This window comes from Lissotriton vulgaris, chromosome 1_2 (assembly GCF_964263255.1).
Source record: "Lissotriton vulgaris chromosome 1_2, aLisVul1.2, whole genome shotgun sequence".
Taxonomy (NCBI): Eukaryota; Metazoa; Chordata; class Amphibia; order Caudata; family Salamandridae; genus Lissotriton; species Lissotriton vulgaris.
In genome coordinates, this window is record NC_141686.1 from 294507984 (window position 1) to 294530005 (window position 22022).

Here is a 22022-nt window from a genome sequence, read left to right on the forward strand (position 1 = left end):
ATGTTAAAATTCTGGCTATTTCTAGCCTCACCTTGGGCATGTTCAGCAGGGAATGGTGAAAGCCTAGCATAGACATTAGCACATGGTCCCTTTCTGAAAGAGTAAAATCCATGGAACAGCACTGGGGCTGCTCAGCTTTGAGGGTGAAGTTCATTGCAGATGTTTTCACCTCATACATCCATGACAGGGAAGCCACATAATTGAGTCCTGCAACTCCTAATCTCCACGGATAGGAGAGGTGAATGGCACAGAAAAGATCATTGCACTTCCCACCGCTGAGACTGGTATAGATTCAAGCAAGCAAGGAAAGCTTTATTCGACTGCTATATTAACAATCATAAAAGCACATAAAAATACAGTCATAGCACAGAATTACAATCAGAATAAAAATATTAAAAATCCAGTTAAAGGTTTACACACCATTAATAAAACACCCATCTAGAAAGCGACGTATGCCTTAACATTTATAGTCCGTCCATTCTGATAGACTTCATTTAATAAAGTACTTTCTTTAAGAACATAGCCACACACCAGGCAGAATATTCCTCTGCTAAAAACTGTAATTTGAGCAGCAATGGTGGGCGGCATTGCTGCAACCCATAACTATTTAAAAGTGGGAAAATCCACGCTTTCCTTAAGACCGTATAAAAGTTGCAAAAAGAAATAAAAGACTAAATGGGTAGTAGATTGGGCAGATTGATTGTCACACGGACATGATTGTAGTTTACGTGCCCAATTGTTCACACTTGGAAAAGTCACAAGTCTGTGGATAATATCAAATCTGAACCTGGTAAGTAATTGCCTATCGTAGCCACCTGGCAGGTTGCATATGTGAAGTAGTGACAGTTAGCTGATGTTGGCTTACACTTGGCTTTAAGATCTTTCCTGCATTTCTTATTGTGGCCAACAGGTGAAGACCTTCCTTCCTTAGGTTCTTCCTGGTTATTGACTGCATGGACCCGGGTCTGTAAAATATTCTAGGTGTCCTAGGTCGCTCACAAAATTATGCACAAAACTCATCTTTAAGGCCCCCTCCAGTTTAAGGCAGTATTGTAAAATCTCCCTATTTAGCGTAGTCTGGTCTTTTAACCAGATTCTATGCCACAGGAGAATAGGTTCCAATTGTATACGGTCTGAGATATAGGAGAGGCCCACCTCGTCGTGGCAGGCATATGAAGATGTACTGGCTGGGACTGATAAAATGTATCTCAAGAAAGTCTTTTACAGTTTGCAATGCATGGGTGTTGGTAAAGCCCCAAACACCAGCCCCATACTTTGCGGTGGTTATGCATTTAGCTTTATATATTTGAATAAGCTCACCAGGCGGTTTTTATGCCTAACTTCTTCGAAAGAAGCCAGTGCTTCTATTGTCTTTATAAATGCCCGTTTTTTCGCAGTTACAGCTATGGGCCCATGCATCTCCTTGGTCGAATAGGATCCCAAGGTAAGTAAAACTCAGTCTGCACCAACTTCTGCCTCTGCACAAACATGCCTTTTAACCTCTTGCTCCGACGACCACAGGACTTAGTAAATGTCTTGGAGATATTAATAGCAAGACCAAGGTCCTTCATAAAATTACTAAAACTATTAAAAACCCTCTGGAGATCAATTTGAGTTCCTGACATTAAAACTGCGTCATCCGCGTAAAGGAGAGCAGGTATGGGTAGTCCATTCACTGAAGGAAAGTCTTGATTATTATTAAGCAATGCCATGTCCAGACCGTTAATATACAAATTGAAAAGAAAGGGGGTCATCACACAACCCTGCCTGATTCTCCCCCCCCCTTTTCTGATGAGAAAAGCCACTGTGGGCTCCCTGCCCAATCCAAAGCACACGCTGGCTGTTACATCACTATACAGGCCCCTTAAAAAGAGAATAATGTAAGGGTCCACCCCCGCAGCCTCGAGAACCTCCCACAGCCTATCATGCATTACAGAATCAAAGGCCACGGTGAGGTCCACGAATATAGATTCAAAGTAAAGACTTTCATACTTCCTACAACTGTAGATAATTGGAGCATAGCCCTGGGACCATACCATACCGCATGTGAAACAAGAATTACAGCACAGCACCACAAGGTCACTAATCTCCCAGCATGAGACTCATAAGACTGACTCTGGTTCCTCACCTCTGAACCTTGGTGGACAATTCAATAGGTCGGCCGATGTTCCGGGTCTCCAGGTCAAAGTTTTCATCAAAGTATTCTTCCGGGGTGATGGCAGTGGGGTTGGTGGGAGTGGCAGGCTGAGGAAGAGAGGCCTGCGGGGGCAGGAGTAAGGGGGGAAACCGTAAGATAGGGGAAAGGGCAAGGCTGGAAAGGAAAAGAAAACAGAAAGGGAATCGTGGAGGGAGAAGATGAGAAAAGAAGAATGAAATATTGTGGAGAGAGATGGAGAAGGGGAGGAGAACAAAAAGGAAGAGTGACAAAACATGGGAGAGCGAGGGAAAGATAGGTACTGGGACAGATAAATGGAGCACGAGTGGACTATGAGGAGGCACAGGACGTTAGACAGGCACAGAGAAGGACAAAGAGGGCATCGTATGTAGAGCAAGGGGTACAGCGACCGTAGGAGAGACACAGACAGTAGGGGGGTAGGGGCAGACTTTTACAGGGAGGCACTGAAGGAAAGGGAAGGGCGGGGGACAGAGGACTGGTTGTGTAAGAAACAGAAGGAAAGAGTGATAGCTGATGCACAAAGACAAAGATCAAAAACAAATACATTCTGGTAGAGTAGCAGGTTTGGATGTGGGCAGATGGACGGCCAGATGTAGGCTGTACTCACCCCATTCTGTACAGAGTGCTGCTGAGCTATTCCTAGGAAGGACTGGAAAGGTGTCTTGGATCCTGTAAATTGGAAAAGACACTATTAGGGAAAAAGGACAGCAGACACAAAAATGGAGTATATCAGAAAAAATAGAAGCAAGAGGATGTATATGGAGAGGCAAGAGTAGAGGAAGGAGAAGGAAAATAGATGAGGGTGCAGGAGAAACCGAGGTAATGCAATAGCTGGAAAAAGTTGAGAGGATGGAGCAAAAAAAAGGTGAACAGACAGCAAAAAGGTGACAAGGTACCAAAACCCTGAGGCTAGATAGAAAAAACATAAGTCAGCAGAAGAAACAAATGTAGGAAGCAAGAGAAACACATAGGAGGAAACAAGGAACAGTAAAGAATTGGGTGCAGAAGACATAGGAGCAGGATAAAGAAAAGGAAATCACATGGCCAATGGGGAAAAAAAGAAAGGACAGGATAAACAGGTACTAGGTGATATCACGATAAACAGGCTTGAGAGTAGAAAGCAAAGAGCAGGGATATGAGAAGGTATGAGAAATTGAAGAAAAAGGGAATGTTAAAAGAGCAGAGAAAGACGTACCAAGGTAGAACTGCAAAGAGGAGACAAAAGAGAAACAATAAGAAAAACAATGTGTGCCAGGGAGCTAGAATAAGAAGTGAAAAAGAGGGATGAGGGAGAGCAAAGATAGCGTATGAGCTAGAGGTGTAGGACAGAAATGGAACATGAGATGTACAGAGAGAAGGTAGTGAGAAAGAGGTGAAAAGAAGTTGAAAGGAAGGATACAGAGTGACAGGAACAGCGTCTCGCACTTGACATTGCCTTTGAGTCTTTTATTGCACACACTGCAGCTGAGAAAATGCATCACTCAGTCCAATCTAAACAGTCACAGCACCCTGGCCCAAAGTCCATTACTGAGCAGTTATGATGGCAGGCATAAGCAGATTGCGCACAATTTTACTCTTCAGCACCCAATTCCATTCCATTCATATGATTCTAATAAATAAAGCAGAATTCCGCCCTTCTCAAATGCAGCATGTTGTGCACTTGGATCTAGCTCGATGACTCAAGTGTATTTGTGTGATCAACCTAGCCAATAGACACTGTGCGGCTCTAAGCAGAAATAGAGGAAGTACTGGGCAAAATGATGCTCTGTCACGCACAGCAAGGTTGATCCATCTTGCTGCATGCTTAAGGAAAAGTGTGCACCATGTTTCAGGTGCATGCCGAGATGTATTAACTGCCCGCTGTGGAACACATCACATTAAATGCTCTCACCCGCTACCACTTACAATGCAGCCCCCACCCCTTTAATACCTTTATTTAGAAATGTCCACTAGCCACGGGCTAGCTTTAGTGAGAGCTGCAGAGCATGAAGAACATTTCTGTGATGGTCCTCAAGAGCACACAAACTCAAAAGGAAAATGCTACTTATCCAGTATGCATCTGTTCTTGGCATATAGGGCTGTAGAGTCATATGCTGTACATAGATCGCCATCTAGTGTTGGGTCCGGATGTTTGCACTTTGCTTTTCTTCGAAAAAGTATTTTCCAGTTACGAGGTAGGTGACTCCTCCTTTCGGTGATAGTACGCATGGGCATTACCCCCATTGTTAGATTGTTTACCCACAGAGTGCGATAATGGAGTTACGTAGAATAGAGAAGTTCATGTGTATATATCTAAGTAAGGTATTACTGCAACAGGTATAGGTACCTGGGGAGGCATGTGAGCTGTAGATCACATGCTATGCATAGACTATACTATTGAAGACAAAGATCCTTAGCTTTTCAAAATCAAACAAAATAATAAAATATAGGCCATAATATAGGAGACTATATTATTCACTGTCCAGCCATATTGGGGAAATCACACAGATGGGACATCGCTCCCCTGGCTCTCGTATTGCAGATTGATGCACAGTGAAGGAACCCCGCTCAAAGTGAAGACCAATCGGTATTCCAAAGCGGTCCCCCAATATCTACTGTAATGTGTGGACCCGGTCATTAATTAGACAATCTATAAATACACAAAAACCTGGAGGTCTGAAATGAAAACAGTGTGTTCAAAAGACCATACAGAATATTAAGTCAACAGAGTACTATTTGGAATAGCAAAATGGTCTTTTTTATAAAGTTTAATAATCCAACGCATGTAACCACCAGCAAAGGTAGGTGAGACCAAAGATCCAGAGATGGATTACCATCAAAATCTTGTTGGTGATCTATTTTCTCATCTGGTCATCCACAGTCACTGTATTTGATTTCTTTATTATTTTGAGTGTGGTTTGCACTAGCAGTAGCAAAAGTTGTTTAAGAACAGACGCCCTGAAGAAAGCCAAGGGAGTATTTCCTCCGCTGCTCTCGCTGAAGCATAGAAAGGGAAATTTCTTCCACTGCTCTCGCTGAAGCATAGAAAGATCATCGTGCAGGCTTTGATAGGTTCGCGTCTGGATTACGCAAACGTTCTCTATCTTGGCCTGCCGAAATATCTTTTGGTCCGACTGCAGATTGTGCAGAACTCTGCGGCTAGAGCCATTTTTGGCCTCCAGCGCAGAGCTGGAGCCACAGAGCTCCTAAAGAAATTGCACTGGCTTCCAGTCGCTAAAAGGATTGCTTTCAAGGCGCTCACTTTCGCCTACAAGTCCCTTCATCGGATAGGCCCCAAATACCTTCAGAAACGCTTGGCTTTTTATGTGCCTCGCAGGACGCTACGATCTGCGGCTCTATTCAAAACCTTGATTCCCTCTATCCGCCTGACTAGAATCGGAGGACGTTCCTTTCGATTTCTAGCGACTCAAGGCTGGAATGACCTGCCTGTTCCGCTCAGGAAAACTGAGGATTTGCTTTCCTTTAGAAAAGGACTTAAAACCTGGCTTTTCACCCAGTAATTGGTCTCTGTTTTCTTTCTTTTCGTGTTTGTTGTGCTATGTTTCTCCTTATTCCTTAGGCTCTTTGCGAAAGCGCCGGGACACTCCTTGGAGTAGCCGTGCGCTATAAAAGAGCATTTTTAACATAACATAACATTTCCCCTATTTGGCAGAAACATGTCGGCCCCTAAGCAGTCATTTCTTTATACTGCGTTTTTGCGCCTTTCTGGTTTTTAAATTGAAAGAGGCTTACAGCCATTAAAGTTTCCTTACTGTGAGTTCTCTATTCCTTTTTAACTTCACTTTTCTCTACACTTTCACCCTTTGCACTGCATTTTGTCCCATTTGGTGATCCCACGCATGGTCAGCAAGCGATTGTGGGCTTGACCCTAGTCCTGCCAGGCGGTTCTGGAAGTAGTCTCACTGATCTAGAGACACTCCAGCCCAGCCCTGTGGATGACCAGATGAGAAAATAAGATCACCAACAAGATTTTGATGGTAATCCATCTCTGGATCTTGGGTCTCACCTACCGTTGCTGGTGGTTACATGCGTTGGATTATTAAACTTTATAAAAAGACCATTTCACTATTCCAAATAGTACTCTGTTGACTTAATATTCTGTATGGTCTCTTGAACACACCGTTTTCATTTTAGACCCCCAGGTTTTTGTGTATTTATAGATTGAGTATCAGGGGATGATAACCTGGGCAGGTCTTTAAACTTCCCTTAGACCTTCCAACCCCCGTTTTTGTTTTCACATTAATTAGACAACACAAGTCATCTTCACAGGCGGTTGTTAAATTGTTTTAATAAATCTGGCAGGCAAATGCTGTTAATATGCCAGTACCGATGATGGTCCCATAAAATTGAGCATAAGGGATCGAAACGTCGACTACTTACAGTGCTTTCACGACTTAACTATTATGTTGAATCGTCTGGCACTCATTTGGCATAACTTTAATTTGACACTGATTGAAAAGTGGCCAACATATGTTCATTTTTTGCCTGTAAAACTCTACCTAATTGTTGTTTGTTTTCCCCAATATGGTACAGGATTGTGCCTTATTACCAGTTGTCTATTCTCTTTACACTGTTGAAAATAAATATCCTGTCCGGCTGGGCAGTGATTAATATAGTCTCCTATTATGGCCTATATTTTATTCTTTTGTTTGATTTTGAAAAGCTAAGGACCTTTGTCTTCAATAGCATTGTTCACCCACGGTCCTCAGCAAACTGTTTGAGTTCCCTTGTTGTATAAAAAAATGCATAGACTATACAGCAGTAATCTCCAAAAGCCGTGGCAAACCTGTAGTTGTTGCAATGGTTAGAAAAATTGTTCGTAAAACTGCTTGGCTCACACTAGCTTGCAGTCTTGCTAACACATCTACACAATTATGTTTTGTGAATGTGTGAGGTGTAGACCATGCTGCAGCTTTGCAGATGAGAAAAAGGACAAGGGAACCCAACTAACTAAGGAACCTGGGTAGGTAAATTGTCAGAAACAGTGCTTCCTGTGGAATAATAGAATCAATATAGATAATAATTTTCACAATCCCAATGGAAGGGGTAAAATGTCAGAGGGTGAAGAAACCACATACACCTATGGTGAAACCACATACACCTATGGTTTAAGTTTGATACAATCATATTTTCTATTTTACAAACAAAATTGTATTATACAATGAAAAGAAAAATGTGTGTGGTGTCCCCAGTGAGACACAGGAACCTACAATATTGGAGACATAATTGTGACAGTATTTTAAAAGGTTTCCAAGGTATTGAAAAAAGTTGACCATTTAGCAACTCAATACATAATATACAGCAGCTATATACAATAATACGCGCTGTGAATGGTTCACTTTCTTTTGTTGTTGGTGGAGCTTTGCAGATGTCAGCTATGGGGATGTTTCCCAAGAAAGCCTTAGAAGCCCCTAGTTTGCGAGTGGAATGTGCTCTAGGGGGAATTGTTAAGGTTCTTTTTGCTTTTGCATTGCATGTCTGAATACATATGACTATCCACCGTGCAATACCAGATTTTGAAATTGGATTGCCTATTTGAGGTGGAGCAAAAGCAACGGAGAGTTGTTTAGTCTTACGGAAAGGTTTTGTCCTTTCTATGTAATAGAGTAATGCTCTTTTAACGTCTAAGGTGTGTAGAGCATGTTAGTCAAGTCAAGTCAAGTCATAAAATTTGTATAGCGCACTACATACCCAGAGGGTTTCAAGGCGCTTAGGAGGGGAGGGGGATTATTTGTCAAATATCCACGTTTTAAGCTGCTTTCTGAACGCTAGGTGATTCTGGGTGAGGCGAAGGTAGGCGGGGAGTGAGTTCCATGTTTTGGCAGCCAGGTATGAAAAGGATCTGCCTCCCATGGTGGTCTTGTTGATGCGAGGTACAGTGGCGAAGGCTTGACTGGAGGAGCGAAGTTGGCGGGAGGGGGTGTAGAAGGACAGTCGAGAGTTGAGGCAATCTGGTCCGATGTCGTAGAGTGATTTGTGTGCGTGGGTAAGCAGTCGGAAAGTGATCCTCTTATTGACGGGTAGCCAGTGGAGGTCTTTAAGGTGACTCGAAATGTGTTCGTTGCGTGGGATGTCCAGTATGAGCCTGGCTGAGGCGTTTTGGATTCGTTGTAGTTTCTTCTGGAGTTTAGCGGTGGTGCCTGCGTATAGGGTGTTTCCGTAGTCCAGTCGGCTCGTGACTAGAGCGTGAGTGACTGTTTTTCTTGTTTCAGAGGGGATCCAGCGAAATGTTTTTCTGAGCATGCGAAGAATGTTAAAGCAGGAGGAGGATACGGCGTTGACTTGTCTGTTCATGGAGAGTGAGGAGTCTAGGATGACGCCAAGGTTCCGTGCGTGGTCTGTCGGGATGGGTGCTTTTCCGAGGGCTTCCGGCCACCAGGAGTCGTCCCATGCAGAGGGGGATGTACCTAAGATGAGGACTTCTGTTTTGTCTGAATTCAGTTTCAGACGGCTTTGTTTCATCCATTCGGCGACTTCTTTCATTCCTTCGTGTAGGTTAGTTTTGGCGGTGCTGGGGTCATTGGTGAGAGAGAGGATCAGTTGAGTGTCGTCCGCGTAGGAGATGATGTTCAGGTTGTGTTGGCGGGCGATGGTCGCGAGGGGGCTCATGTATACGTTGAAGAGGGTGGGACTGAGTGAGGATCCTTGAGGTACGCCACAAATGATTTCAGAGGCCTCGGACTTGAATGGTGGGAGGCGGACTCTCTGGGTTCTTCCGGTGAGGAACGAGGTGATCCATTCCAGTGCTTTTCCTTGGATTCCGATGTTTCTGAGGCGTTGTAAAAGGGTGCTGTGGCAGACAGTGTCGAAGGCTGCAGAGAGGTCGAGGAGGATGAGGGCGACTGTGTCTCCATTGTCCAGTAGAGTTCGAATGTCGTCTGTTGCTGCGATGAGGGCGGTCTCAGTGCTGTGTTTGGCTCGGAAGCCGGACTGTGAGGGGTCGAGGGATTTGTTGGCTTCGAGGAAGGCGGCGAGCTGGTTGTTGACGGCTTTTTCGATGACTTTGGTCGGGAATGGAAGAAGCGAGATGGGGCGGTAGTTTTTGAGTTCGGTGGGGTCTGCTGTTGGTTTTTTCAGAAGGGCGGTGAGTTCAGCGTGTTTCCAGTCTTCTGGGAAGGTAGCGGAGTTGAAGGAGCAGTTGATGACGTCTCGGAGGTGCGGAGCTATGACGGAGTCTGCTTTGTTGAAGATGTGGTGAGGGCATGGGTCTGTGGGGGATCCGGAGTGGATGGAATTCATCAGGCGGATGGTGTCCTCAGTGGAGATTAGGTTCCAGGCGTTAAGGGTGTTTACGGGGGGAAGATGGTCAGCAGATGGTAGGGTGGGTTGGCTTCCGGGTTGGTTGTCAAAGCTGTTGTGGATGTCAGCAATCTTGTTGTGGAAAAAAGAGGCTAGGGAGTCGCAGAGGGTTTGAGATGGGGTGATGTCGTTGGAGTTGGCCGCGGGGTTGGAAAATTCCTTGACGATGTTGAATAGTTCCTTGCTGTTGTGGGCGTTGTTGTCAAGTCGATCCTTGAATGCTGTTTTCTTGGCTTTTCGGATCAGTTGGTGGTGAGTGCGGGTGGCGCTTTTGAAGGCGTCCTTGGTGCTGGTGGATGGGTCTTTTTTCCAGGCCTTTTCAAGGGAGCGGCACAGTTTCTTGGACTTCTTGAGATCATCGTTGAACCATGAGGCCTTCTTGTTGCCAAGTTTGTGTTGACGTTTTTTCAGTGGTGCTAAGGTGTCGGCGGTGTTGGATAACCAAAGGGTGAGGTTGGAGGCGGCTTCGTTGGCGTTAGAAGAGAGGGCTGGGGAGGTTTGAAGGAGTGAAGTGGAGATCTGCTCTGTGGTGATTTTGTTCCAGTTTCTTTGTAGAGTTGGTTGGGGGTGGTTGATGGGTTTCGGCTTGTTATAGGTGAAGTGAACGCAGCTGTGGTCAGTCCAGAGGAGATCCGTAGTGTGGCTGAAGGAGACATGGTTGCTGGAGGTGAAGATGGGGTCGAGAGTGTGACCTGCGATGTGGGTGGGGGAAGTGACCAGTTGTTTAAGTCCGAGGTTGGTGAGGTTGTCCAAGAGGGTGGCGGTGTTGCGGTCGTTGATCTTTTCAAGGTGGAAGTTGAGGTCTCCCAGAAGGATGTAGTCTTTGGAGGGTAGCGCGTGTGGGGTGATGAAGTCCGTGATGTCTTCACTGAATTTTGCGCGGGGTCCTGGTGGTCTGTAGAGGAGGGTGCCTCTGAGTGTGGTCTTGGGGTCGATGTGGATCTGGAAGTGAAGGTGTTCGGAGTTGGCGAGGTTGGCATCAGAGCTGGTTGAGATGCGGATTGTTTTCTTATGGACGATAGCGATTCCACCTCCTGTATGGTCGGTGCGGTCCTTGCGTGTGATCTTATAGTCATCAGGGATAGCGATGGCGATGTCAGGGGCGGAGGAAGCGTTCATCCAAGTTTCCGTTAGGAAGGCGACGTCAGGAGAGATGGTGTCTAGTAGGTTCCAAAGGTCAATGGCGTGCCTGTGGACCGAGCGGGTGTTGAGAAGGATGCATTCTAGGTGGTTGGGGTCGGGAATCTGTGGTGTTGTCGTAGCGGAGATGTTGTCGGTGCCGCTGAATTTGCAGGAGAAGCAGGAGAACGGTCCATGGGTGCGTCCAGGAGCGGCTTGGACGCAGTTGGGGGCGCGACCAGGGTTAAGGGCTAGGAGAGTGGCGGCATCGTAGGTAATGCGGGGGGGCTGGGCAGCGCGAGGGGCAGGGGGTCTGGCGCTGGGCGCGGTCCAGGCGCGGACGGGCGTAGACGGGCTTACCTTTGGCGCACCTTCGGCGCGGGTTGGGCGCGGTCGCTGCGCGTGGACGCTGCGCGCGGGAATAGCTGTCATATATGGAAGGTGGAGGGGGAGGGGCGAGGGCTGCTCAGCTGGGAGGCGGGGCGGGCTCTAGGGATCACAACAACAACAAAATGGAGGCGGGGGGGGAGCACAGCGTCGCGCTAGTCAGAGCGCTTAAATAAAGTGAAAAGCGGCACTAAGAATTAATTAAATAGCGAGAGAGAGGCGGGCACACAGCAGGCAAATGAAATAATGCACAAAAACAATGGCAGAGGCAGCACAACGATACCGAGTGCGGTGAAAGCGGCACGCTTAATTAATTAAATAATTATATAGCAGCTCGGCAGGCAGGCACACAGCAGGCAAATGAAATAATGCACAAAAACAATGGCAGAGGCAGCACAACGATACCGAGTGTCACGAGGGGACACTGGGGAGCGACCACTCAGCCTGAGGGACAGGAGCGAGTCACGGCGCTCTAAGGTTCTGCGGCGCTGATGAGGTCTGTGGGAGGGCTGCTCAGCTGGGAGGCGGGGCGGGCTCTAGGGATCACAACAACAACAAAATGGAGGCGGGGGGGGAGCACAGCGTCGCGCTAGTCAGAGCGCTTAAATAAAGTGAAAAGCGGCACTAAGAATTAATTAAATAGCGAGAGAGAGGCGGGCACACAGCAGGCAAATGAAATAATGCACAAAAACAATGGCAGAGGCAGCACAACGATACCGAGTGCGGTGAAAGCGGCACGCTTAATTAATTAAATAATTATATAGCAGCTCGGCAGGCAGGCACACAGCAGGCAAATGAAATAATGCACAAAAACAATGGCAGAGGCAGCACAACGATACCGGTAACACAAACAGATTGGTTGACATGGAAGGCAGAAATTACTTTGGGTAGAAATTTAGGATTAGGCCGAACAACCACTTTCTTTTGGTGTTCTTGTAAAAATGGTTCTTCTATGGTTAGTGAATCAATATTGGTAAACAGTAAATACAATAAGGGCTCACTGCAAATCCAGGGGAAGTAAAAGCAAACAGTATATCAATGGTGCTCCAGGAAGAAAAGAGGTTGGTTACCACAACCCCAATATTATCCACACTCGTGGAAAACACAATAGATACAAGGAGATTCTTCCGAGCACTCTGACTCAATAAAATATTAATACCAGTCCTTCTCGAAATGTTCAGGTTCAGTCGGCACAGTAGGTACGTGTTTATCTTACAATATTGTTTTATTAATGTTGATATTTGATATTTATTGATTTGTATAGCGCTGAATCACCCATGAGGGTATCTCAGCGCTTTGGACGGAGGAACATCAGAACTAGAGGGAGGAATTAGTAGAGGTGTGTTTTTAGCATTTTTCTAAATTGAGATAAATTCTGTCCTGAGAGTAACAGAGAAGGCAGACTATTCCAGAATCGGGGGGCAAGATAAGAAAAGGATTTGCCACCAGTACGAGCTTTTTTGATTATGGGGACGGTTAGCAAATGCTCGTTACTGGACCTGAGATTACGTGTTGGTGTATAGGAGGAGAGTTTGTTAGTGAGATACTTGGGGCCCTTGCCATTACGAGCCTTGTAAATAATACAGCCTATTTTGACTTTACCCTTTTCTTTATGGGGAGCCAGTGGAGTTGATTGAGGAGTGGTCCGGAGGGTGTTCTGGATGGGCCAGATTAATAGGGGTGAAATGCAGATGACGTGCTCTTTTATTTTTATATTTCTTGCAGTGACTTATTATTTCATTTGGTGTAGGAAGTATAATTATTATGATTCGAGTTGAACACGCAATGTGAAGGAACATTGAATGTATGACCAGATAACATAAAAGGTTGGTAGCAGCCCTTGTTACTTGAGAAATATAGAATCTGAAATATTCACTGAATGGCACATACTTTGGGTGACATCTTGTGGCGAACTTGGTTCTATCCCTCCGTTCTTGCTACATGGGTTCTTGGCTTGTGGCTGTTTAACTTCTTTTGATTAAGTAACAGTATTTGCAGAAATGTGCAGATGCATTATGTATTGTTATTTTGGGTTGCAGCCCTGAAGAAGTCGAATGCTAAATTTCAGCAAGACTAAACACTTGTTGGCTGCTTATATTTTGAATTGGAGCTGTGCTCATTGGATTTCAAATTGGAACATTAATAAAACAATATTGGAAGATACACACATACCTACTGTGCTGACTGAACCTGAATATTTTCGAGAAGGACTGTTATTAATATTTTATTACTGAGTCAGAGTGCTCGGAAGAATCTCCTTGTTTTTATGGTTAGTGCCTGAAGCTCACCCACTCTCCTCAGTGATGCAATAGCAATGAGGAAAGCAACTTTCCAAGGGAGAAATTACAGTTCACATTTATGCAATGGCTCAACAGGTGGACCCATTAATCTGGTGAGAACAATATTAAGATTCCATACTTGGGGGAATAACTCGAGTTCTTCCATAAATGCCTTAATAACAGGTACTCTGAAAAGAGACAGATGTTGTCTATTTTGAAGGTATACAGCTATTGCAATGAGATGTAAGCGTATGGGTGCGTACGCTACATTTGAACGTTGCAAATGCAGTAAATAGCAAATGATGTTTTGAATTTATGCAAGTGGGTTGATCTGGTTGTTATTACAATAAATAACAAACAACTTCCATTTTGCTGCATAGCAAGCACTTTTATTAGGACGTCTAGCCTTTTAACCAGTTTGATGCGTCAGCAGTCCCCCGGCGTCCGTCGTCACGGTGGGCATGTGCGAAGACAGCCGGGGGCCATCCGAACCACGCCCACTCTTTATTTTGCCCGCACTGCGGCAGAATTTGCACCGGGGTAAAAGGGTTAATAATGTTCATGCAGTCTGGCGGAAGATTGAGGTAGCCAAACTCTGACTTAAGGTGCCAGATCGTAAGTTTGAGATGACTGGGATCTGGGTGTCTTATCTAGCCATGGCTCTGTGTGAGGAGATAGGATGTGAGATCTAGTTTTTGATGAGGAACAACTGAGAACTCCAATAGGGTGGTGAACAAAGGTTGACGGGCCCTTGTGGGAACTACCAGGATTAGTGAGGGACGTTCGCCTGAGCTTCTCAACCACTTGTGGAATGCGTGGGAGAGGCAGAAAAGCGTAGGCAAATATCCCTGACCAGTTCATCCATACTGCATTGTCCTTGGACAATTGGTGTGGATTCGTGGCGGCGAAGCTTGGGTATTTTGCGTTTTGGTGTGTGGCGAACAAATCTATGTCTGGGAAGCCCTTCATCTGAAAGAACGGTAGGAGAACTTATGGGTGGAGTTCCCATTTGTGAATCTGTTGTCTTTGCTGCTGAGCAGGTCCGCAATCTGATTGTCTACTCCTGGAAGTGTACTGCGAGGAGATATATTTTGTGACGTATGACCCACCTCCAGATGGTCTGTGCAAGTTGTGACAGCTGGAGAGTGTGTGCCCCCCCCTGTTTCTGTATATAATACATGGCGGTCATGTTGTCGGGGTGTATCAGGACAGTTTTGCCTACAAGGTGAACTTAAAAGGCTTTGAGCGCTAGAAATACTGCTAGAAGCTCTAGATGATTTATGTGAAGCTGCTTTTGCTGCAGACTGCACATGCCCTGAATTTTGTGGGTTTGTAAATGAGCTCCACAACCAGTGAGCAATGAGTCTGCTGTTAGCAATGTCTGTGGAAATGGGTCGATGAAGGGCCTCCCTTTGGAAAGGTTTTGTGGATTCCACCACTGCAGAGAGCGATGGGTGCGGCCGTTCACCAACACTAGATCTGATAACTGACCCTGAGACCGATTCCACTGACGTGCTAAGCATTCCTGAAGGGGGTGCATTTGAAGCCTTGCATAGGGGACTATTAAGATGCAAGACGCCATCATCCCCAGTAACTGAATGAATACCCGAGCTGGCAATGAGTGTTGAGGCTCGAACTGGGAAACTAGAGTTTGAATGTTGCGGATTCTGCCCGGATTGGGACAGGCCAGAGCCTTTTATGTATCGAGAGTGGCTCCCAAGAAAGTTTGCGTATTAGAGGGTTGGAGATGGGACTTGGACAGATTTACTGTGAATCCAAGATCATGGAGCAGCTGCACTGTTTTTTAAGTGTGATGTCGACAGTTTGCTTGTGAGCTGGCTTTAATGAGCCAATCGTTCAAGTATGGGAAGTCGTGAATGTGTTGTCTTCGCAGATGAGCTGCAACGTCTGCCAGGCATTTGGTGGAAACTGTGGGAGCAGTGGTCACTCCGAATGAGAGCACTTTAATTGGTAATGTTGTCCCGCTACTACAAACCTGAGGTATTTGCGATGATCGAGTGTATTGGAATATGGAAATAGGCATCCTTTAACCCCTTGTCGGCGGCGCGAATTCTGCCGCGGCACGAATTCCGCTGCGACGTTGGGAGGCGGGCGTGGCGCTTCAGCGCTCATGAGGGAACAATGCCGCCATGAGTCACGAGAGGAGTGTGCTCATGACGGCGTGGTTCCGTCACGGCCCCGCCCGCTCATTAATTCGCCTGCACAGGCGGGGAATTAATGCCGCGTGGGCGGAGCGGCAGCCGCATGACGGAACCACGCCGTCTTGAGCACACGCCGCCCGTGGCTCATGACGGCGTGGTTCCGTCAAGGGGTTAAATCGAACGTGGACAGAACGTCACCTTGCTGAAGGAGCGGGAGCACTTGTTGAAGAGTCACCATGTGCAAGTGATCTGATTGGATGTATAGAATTAGATTTTGGAGGTCTATTATAGGTCAGAGAGCCGTCCATTTTGGAAATTAGGAAGCATAGGGAGTATACGCTTGCCCCATGGTATTGCAATGGAACTGGCTGCATAGCTCCTTTTTCCAATAGAGAGAGAACTTCTTCTTTGAGAAGGTTCAAATGTTCTTGTGACATTGTGTGTGATCTTGGAGGAATGTTTGGGAGAGTGTCGGTAAGTTCCAGGCAATAACCATATTGGATAATTTGTAGAACCCATCCGTCTGATGTGACTGTATTCAAGATGGGTAGAAATTGGGAGAGACGTCCCCCGACAGGAATGGAATGATCGGGGGGTAGAGGAAGGAAGTCACAGTTTGTTGTTTGCAGTGGAAGTGCGTGTTGAGTTGCCTCTACCTCTTCCCTTGCGGTTATTCCCTCTAAAGTAACCTCTTGACGAGAGCGATTGATTATTGCCATTGTAAGATGAGGAGGGATTTTCTGATGACGTGTTCTAGGAGCCGCCTCTGTAAAAGGAGCGACAAAAGGAGCCACGATTGGAAGGGAGTAGCAACCTCTGTATCCTCCTTCTGAAGAAGTTTCTACTGTGGGACCTTCAGGCAACCTGAAGAAACTCAAGGACTTCAAGACCACAAAAACCACTATGCTGAAGGAGAGTACTACACCCGTCACTCCGAACCCGAGATGAGGTGGGCCAATGGTGCCAGCGTGATTCCCCAGCCCTCCAGAGACAGAGTTCACTGTGGTTTCACCTCTTGTGGACTCCCCGACATCACCTGCAACCTCTGCACACAGGCCCCATCTACTGTGACTGCTCCCATTAAGGAAAACCAGACGCCTGAAGACATCTGCACCCATCGCCCCTGGGCCGTGGAGAACAGGACCAAAGGTTCGAGCATCGTGAGGCCTGAGCCCCCTTGTTGGTTCAGCCAGACTTCCCCCGCCTACTAGTCAAAGCCTGCAGCCTCTTTACGCAAAGACTGATCCTCAAGAGTAACACTGGGCACCAGACGCTGTTTTGCACCTCTGTACACAGCCGCCCTAGTGCAGCTAGTGGGGTTTTGCTGGTGCTGCCTTGGAACTTGCCACCCACCCACAATAACTCCTGAAGACTGGTCCTGTAAGTCGCTGTACTGTATCTGAATGTTGCACTAGTTCCTCCAAAATATGTTCTAAAAAGACTCCAGGTCATGCAAAAAACTGCAGCAAGGCTTATCCTCAAACTCCCAAATTATGAACCAGTAAGGGAGTCTCTGAACTTGCTCTACTGGCTACCTGTTGAACCAAGGATTACATTTAAATCAGTTTGCATTGCACATAGGCTATGAAAAACAAAGGTCCAGCTAAACCTAGAGGTCTGGTCTCTCCCCGGTGCCCCAGCAAGGCACCTAAGATAGTCTCAAGAACACCTTCTTAGAACCACCAGAATTAAAAGAGCGAGATGGGGCAGAAGATCATTTGCACACCTGGTCCCAAAGTTATGGAATGGTCTGCCACTTAAGAATAAGACTACTGGAAAACAAACTCACCTTTAGAAAAAAAACTTAAGATTGGTTTATTCCCTCTGTAACCTTTTACCAGGTATAGTCACCCAGTCCAGCACGCACCAGCGAAGGGAAGCCCTCGGGTAGATATGCGCTCTACAAGTCCTAAACATAAACCGCACTACCCCCTAGAAGAGCACCTTGGAATTGCTAGAATAAGCCCCTGTCTCCTAGTAAGGGAAGACCTGGACTCTTTGCAAGCTATTCCTTTTTTTATTTTAAATATTTTTATTTATCGATTTTGCAATAAAGGACATAACAATACAGAACGGAAAAAACAAAAGCAACATCAGTCACAATCATACAATACGCATAGGGCCTGATACAGTGTGGGGGATCCATAACATATAGCAACACAATGACACATAACCGAACATGCATAATACATGTGACATGTTACATAGCAATCAAAAACCACAGAAGAAGTCAAATCAAACATTCAAAGGGGGGTCCTTAAGCAAGTCAGGGTGATCTCGCAAATAATTGGTGAGGGGAGCCCAAATATCAGAATCGGCAGGTAATTCTTCTGCGTATAATGCAAAATTGTCCCTACAGTATACAGCATCCATTATCCAGTCTCTGAACGCAGGTGATTTTCTGCTGTTCCAGTGTATAGACACTCGTCTCTTTGCAAGCAATAACATTATAGCCACCAATTTTTTTGCCATAGATCATAAGGGTATGTTGAGGCCCAGTTAGCACAGTCTCGGGGTACACTCCAGAGCACAAGATACCATCCTCCCCAGATGTTCCACCACTGTTTCCCAATATTGCTTCACCTTCACACAGCACCAAGCAAGATGAGCAAATTCCGCATTATCAATTCCGCATCTCTTACACCTGTCCCTGTCTCTCAACCCGTATTTATATAATTTAGCTGGAGTATGGTAGCTTTGGTGTATGTACTTATAATGGATAAGCCTAAGGTTACCGTTAGGTGTTAGTAGCATAATCAGTGTACAGCAAGCCGTCCAGTCCTCTTCCGTAAGGGGGGCCTCGAGAAGAGTGGACCATTTATCACGTGCCTTCACCGTTTCAGATCTAATATCTAACTAGGCCTGCTTGTATAACCGAGATATGAGATGCGCAGGAGAGGCGGAGGACACCAGCATCTGCAGCGAATGCAAGGGGGGTACATCAGGAAAGGAAGGGTATATAAGCCGAGTAGCGGCCTTCAGTCTATGATATAGGAACCGAAAAAGTAGAGATTGATTGCAAATGTATGACAGATCATCTAAGGTGATAAACCTGCCATTCGGGTAAAGGTCGCCTAGTTGTGAGATGCCGACCTGTTCCAGCAGGGACATATTGTTCAGCTCCAGCGTTCCTGACAATGCAGGATGATGTGATAATGGAAGTGCAGGGGCATATATCGGCGTCTTATGTGCCAGCTGACTAATACGCTGCCACGCCTGAGAGGTGGTTCTGACTGTATTTATCTCGCGTGCGGTGAGATGGGAGCGAGTTTGTCTAAGTACACTGGTTAGCGGGATCGGGTTGGCATCCCCATCCTCCACCGTGAGATGTGGGAGATATCTTACTGGGTGGAACCAATCGTGAGCCAAGTGCGCCAGAGCGCATAGATAGTAAAGATAGCATTGGGTACCGAAAAGCCACCTGCACTGTATGAAGTGAGAGTGTATGAAGACTTATCCGAGCTTGCTTACCCGCCCATATAAGTTTTACAAAGTTAGTGCGTATTCTAGCAAAAACCGATGAGGGGGGGCGGGATTGGTATATTTATAAATAGATAGAGCAGCTTGGGCATGAGCACCATTTTTATCAGAGAGATACGATCTGCCAGTGAGAGGGGGAGTGTGATCCATCTCTGTATTTGTGTCTCCATACGATAGACAGCCACTCCATAATTCTGTCTAATCACCAACTCTGCGTCTCTATGTTATGTTATGTTAGGTTATGTTATTTATTATTTGTTAAGCGCGCATACGCCCTGGGGCTTCTTGGCGCTGGTGAGAGAATCAAACATAACAGTGCATAAAAGAAATACAATTATTTTTTACAGTAGGCCTGGGAAAAAAGAAGAGTTTTAGATTTGCACCAATTTATGTGCAAACCAGAGTAGCGTCTAAACTTCACATATTCTCGCAAAAATGGGGAGAGATTATTTTCAGGGTCTCGAAGGTAGAGGACCATATCATCAGCATATAGTTATATTCTGATAGGACGGAGATGGAACCGGAGGGCAGTGTGGGCATAATGCTGACGTATCCTACAGGCAAGGGGCTCCAGCACTATAGAGAATAGGAGAGGGGATAGCGGACAACCCTGCCTCGTACCACGCTGAATTGGGATACAGTCAGATATAAATCCGTTTGGTGTACAAGAGAGAAATCCACATACGCACCCACAAAGGGAATCCTATCTGCCCCAATATCATCAGCATGTAAGGCCATTCCAAAGAGTCAAAGACTTTAGCAGGGTTGAGAAGCACCGCTACTGCCTCAAGGTCTGGATGAAGCTGGTGTAGGAGGGCAAAGATTGTGCGCAGACTATGACTGGTCGACCTGGAAGGAATGAAGCCCGATTGGTCGGGGAGGACTATTGAAGACATAAGAGGTTGGAGTCTGGTAGCGATAATCTTTGCGAGTATTTTGACATCTGTGTTGATTAACGAAAGGGGTCTATACGAGTCTGCCTTTGTTGGACTTTATCAGGTTTTAGCAGGGTTACCACAAGTGCCCCACGTAACGTTTGTGGAAGAATCTCATTTTCATAGGCCTTGCCATACATTTTAAGGAGACGGGGGATCAGCAATTCAGAATAGGCTTTATAAAATTCCCCAGTAAACCCATCTGGACCTGGTGATTTCCCATTCGGCAATGCATTAATGGCTAGAAGGGTCTCCTCCTCCGTTATTGGCTGAGCCAGATACTCTCGGTGAGCGTCCGAACGCCATACTAGCTCTAAGTCTTTAATATAGTCCAGAATCTCAGCCTCCAATGCCGTATGTGGTGTTGTGTAAAAATCTGTGTAGGTTTTTCTAAAAGTCTCCAGTATACCTGGAGTGTCACAGTGCAGTATTCCCTCGTCATCTTCCAACTGCGTAACTGTGTGTTACCTAGGCTCCACTCGTATTTTCTGCGCTAATAAACGCCCTGGCCTGCCTCCTTCACCTAGTCTACGTGCTTTATGCCGCCGAGAGGTATACCTAATCTCATCTTCGGCCAGATCATTGTACCTATTCATCTCTGCGCGCAGATCAGCTAAGCTAAGCTATTCCTTTTTTTTGGTGTGTCATAAAGAGCCAGCATCCTGTACTGACCCAATCTTGGATGTCAACTAATTGAAGCTGAACCCCAAAGACAGACATCCTCCTGTTTGCTAACGGCATCAATAACCCCAGATTAAAGCCTGGATCTCCAACGTAAAGCCACTTTTGACAGACCATATACATTCTCTGGGATTCACCCTAGATACAAATCTCTCAATCAAGGAAAGCATCCCTGAAAAGACCAGGGCAGCTTGGCTCGAACTACCCCTTTTTAATAAAGTGAAGCCATTTATTCTTCAAGGTAACTTTAGAATAAACGCACAAGACATCTCCCATCTGGACGGAGGCAACTTCCTGTTCAGCGTTCTAGCCAGACACACCCCTACCACCACGGAAAGGTATACTAAACGCAGAGTCACGACTCCTGAAGCACTCGGGGTCCTTGATTAGCCTGGCTGCTTCTCCAATCATCTTCCCAAGCAGGGAGATCTTCAGGAGTGTTAAGGTTGTGTAAACAATTTGAAGCTTGATTCTTTTGACTTTCAATCAGCCAGTTCCTTGAAACATGTTCTTGAACTCAATTTGCATCTCAGCATTTGCAAGGTTTGAGTGTGAAGGTGAACTCGAGCTGAATTGTTTCCACAGCCAGGTGGGTGACTCAAACTACAATGCATGAACCTCTGAAATTTCATGAGACCTCATGCGAGTCTACATGTGTTGCATTGCAACCTTCATGGTTCTTCTAGTGCAGGGGTCTCCAAACCGGTCCTGGAGGGCCGGATTTGTGCCAGATTTTTGGGATATCCCCATTGAGATACATGTAGTTATTTAAAAAAATCTGGCATGGATCCGGCCCTCCAGGACCGGTTTGGAGACCCCTGTTCTAGTGTCACAAGAATTATCTTGCTGTAGAAGCTGGCCTGAATTATTTTTCACATGTTTTGTCAACAAATTTGTACATGTAGAAAAGAAAGGAAGGCATTGATGGTTTCCCTGGTCTTGTTGGTTTGAGAAGCAACCTCTTATAATGCGGGTTCACAGAGGATCCAAAAGGTGCATTGTGCACCACTAGTCCTGCGTTATAATTAGCGGTCAAGCCAATGGCTAATAAATGGAAATGGTTATGAACCTGATCCATAGTGCTGTGAGTAAGCAATGGTAGCCCGACTGCATTTTAAGTTTCTTTGATGGCAGTGAAGTAATTTTCACAGTTTGTCTGCTCCTTTAGCTGTTGATACAATGTTGAATTGGGGGCAGTGGGGTTAACATTGCTGGAAGCATACTGGATGATGGCCACAGTGCAGGACTGAGTGTGCATTCAGGCCAACCGAAGAAGCCTCAAAGCAGGAGATGCACGGGTGACGGTGGAAGGAGGCAGGCCTACAATGCAGCTTCGAGGAACCATCAGAGTTACCAGGCTAGGATGACGGGCCAGGAGCATGTCCGCAACTAAACACTGTTTGGCCAGGATGAACCAGTGAATGCTGACACCAGGGAGTGCAAGATGGGTGTGCTGCACATGCATAGAGGAAGCATAGCCTCAGGTCACCAATTTATTGTGCTC

General features: G+C 46.0%; 1 protein-coding gene across 1 annotated transcript in view; it reads right to left on the reverse strand.

Moving 5' to 3' along the window:
• The window catches only part of ANKRD13D (ankyrin repeat domain 13D), a 134448-nt gene that overhangs the window by 54833 nt on the left and 57593 nt on the right, over positions 1-22022 (reverse strand). The window contains exons 9-10 of the mRNA XM_086953269.1: positions 2784-2845; positions 2129-2259 (exon numbers count right to left, since the gene is read on the reverse strand). Coding sequence (XP_086809395.1) covers positions 2129-2259; positions 2784-2845 — 193 coding nt within the window. The remainder of the gene's footprint in view (positions 1-2128; positions 2260-2783; positions 2846-22022) is intronic.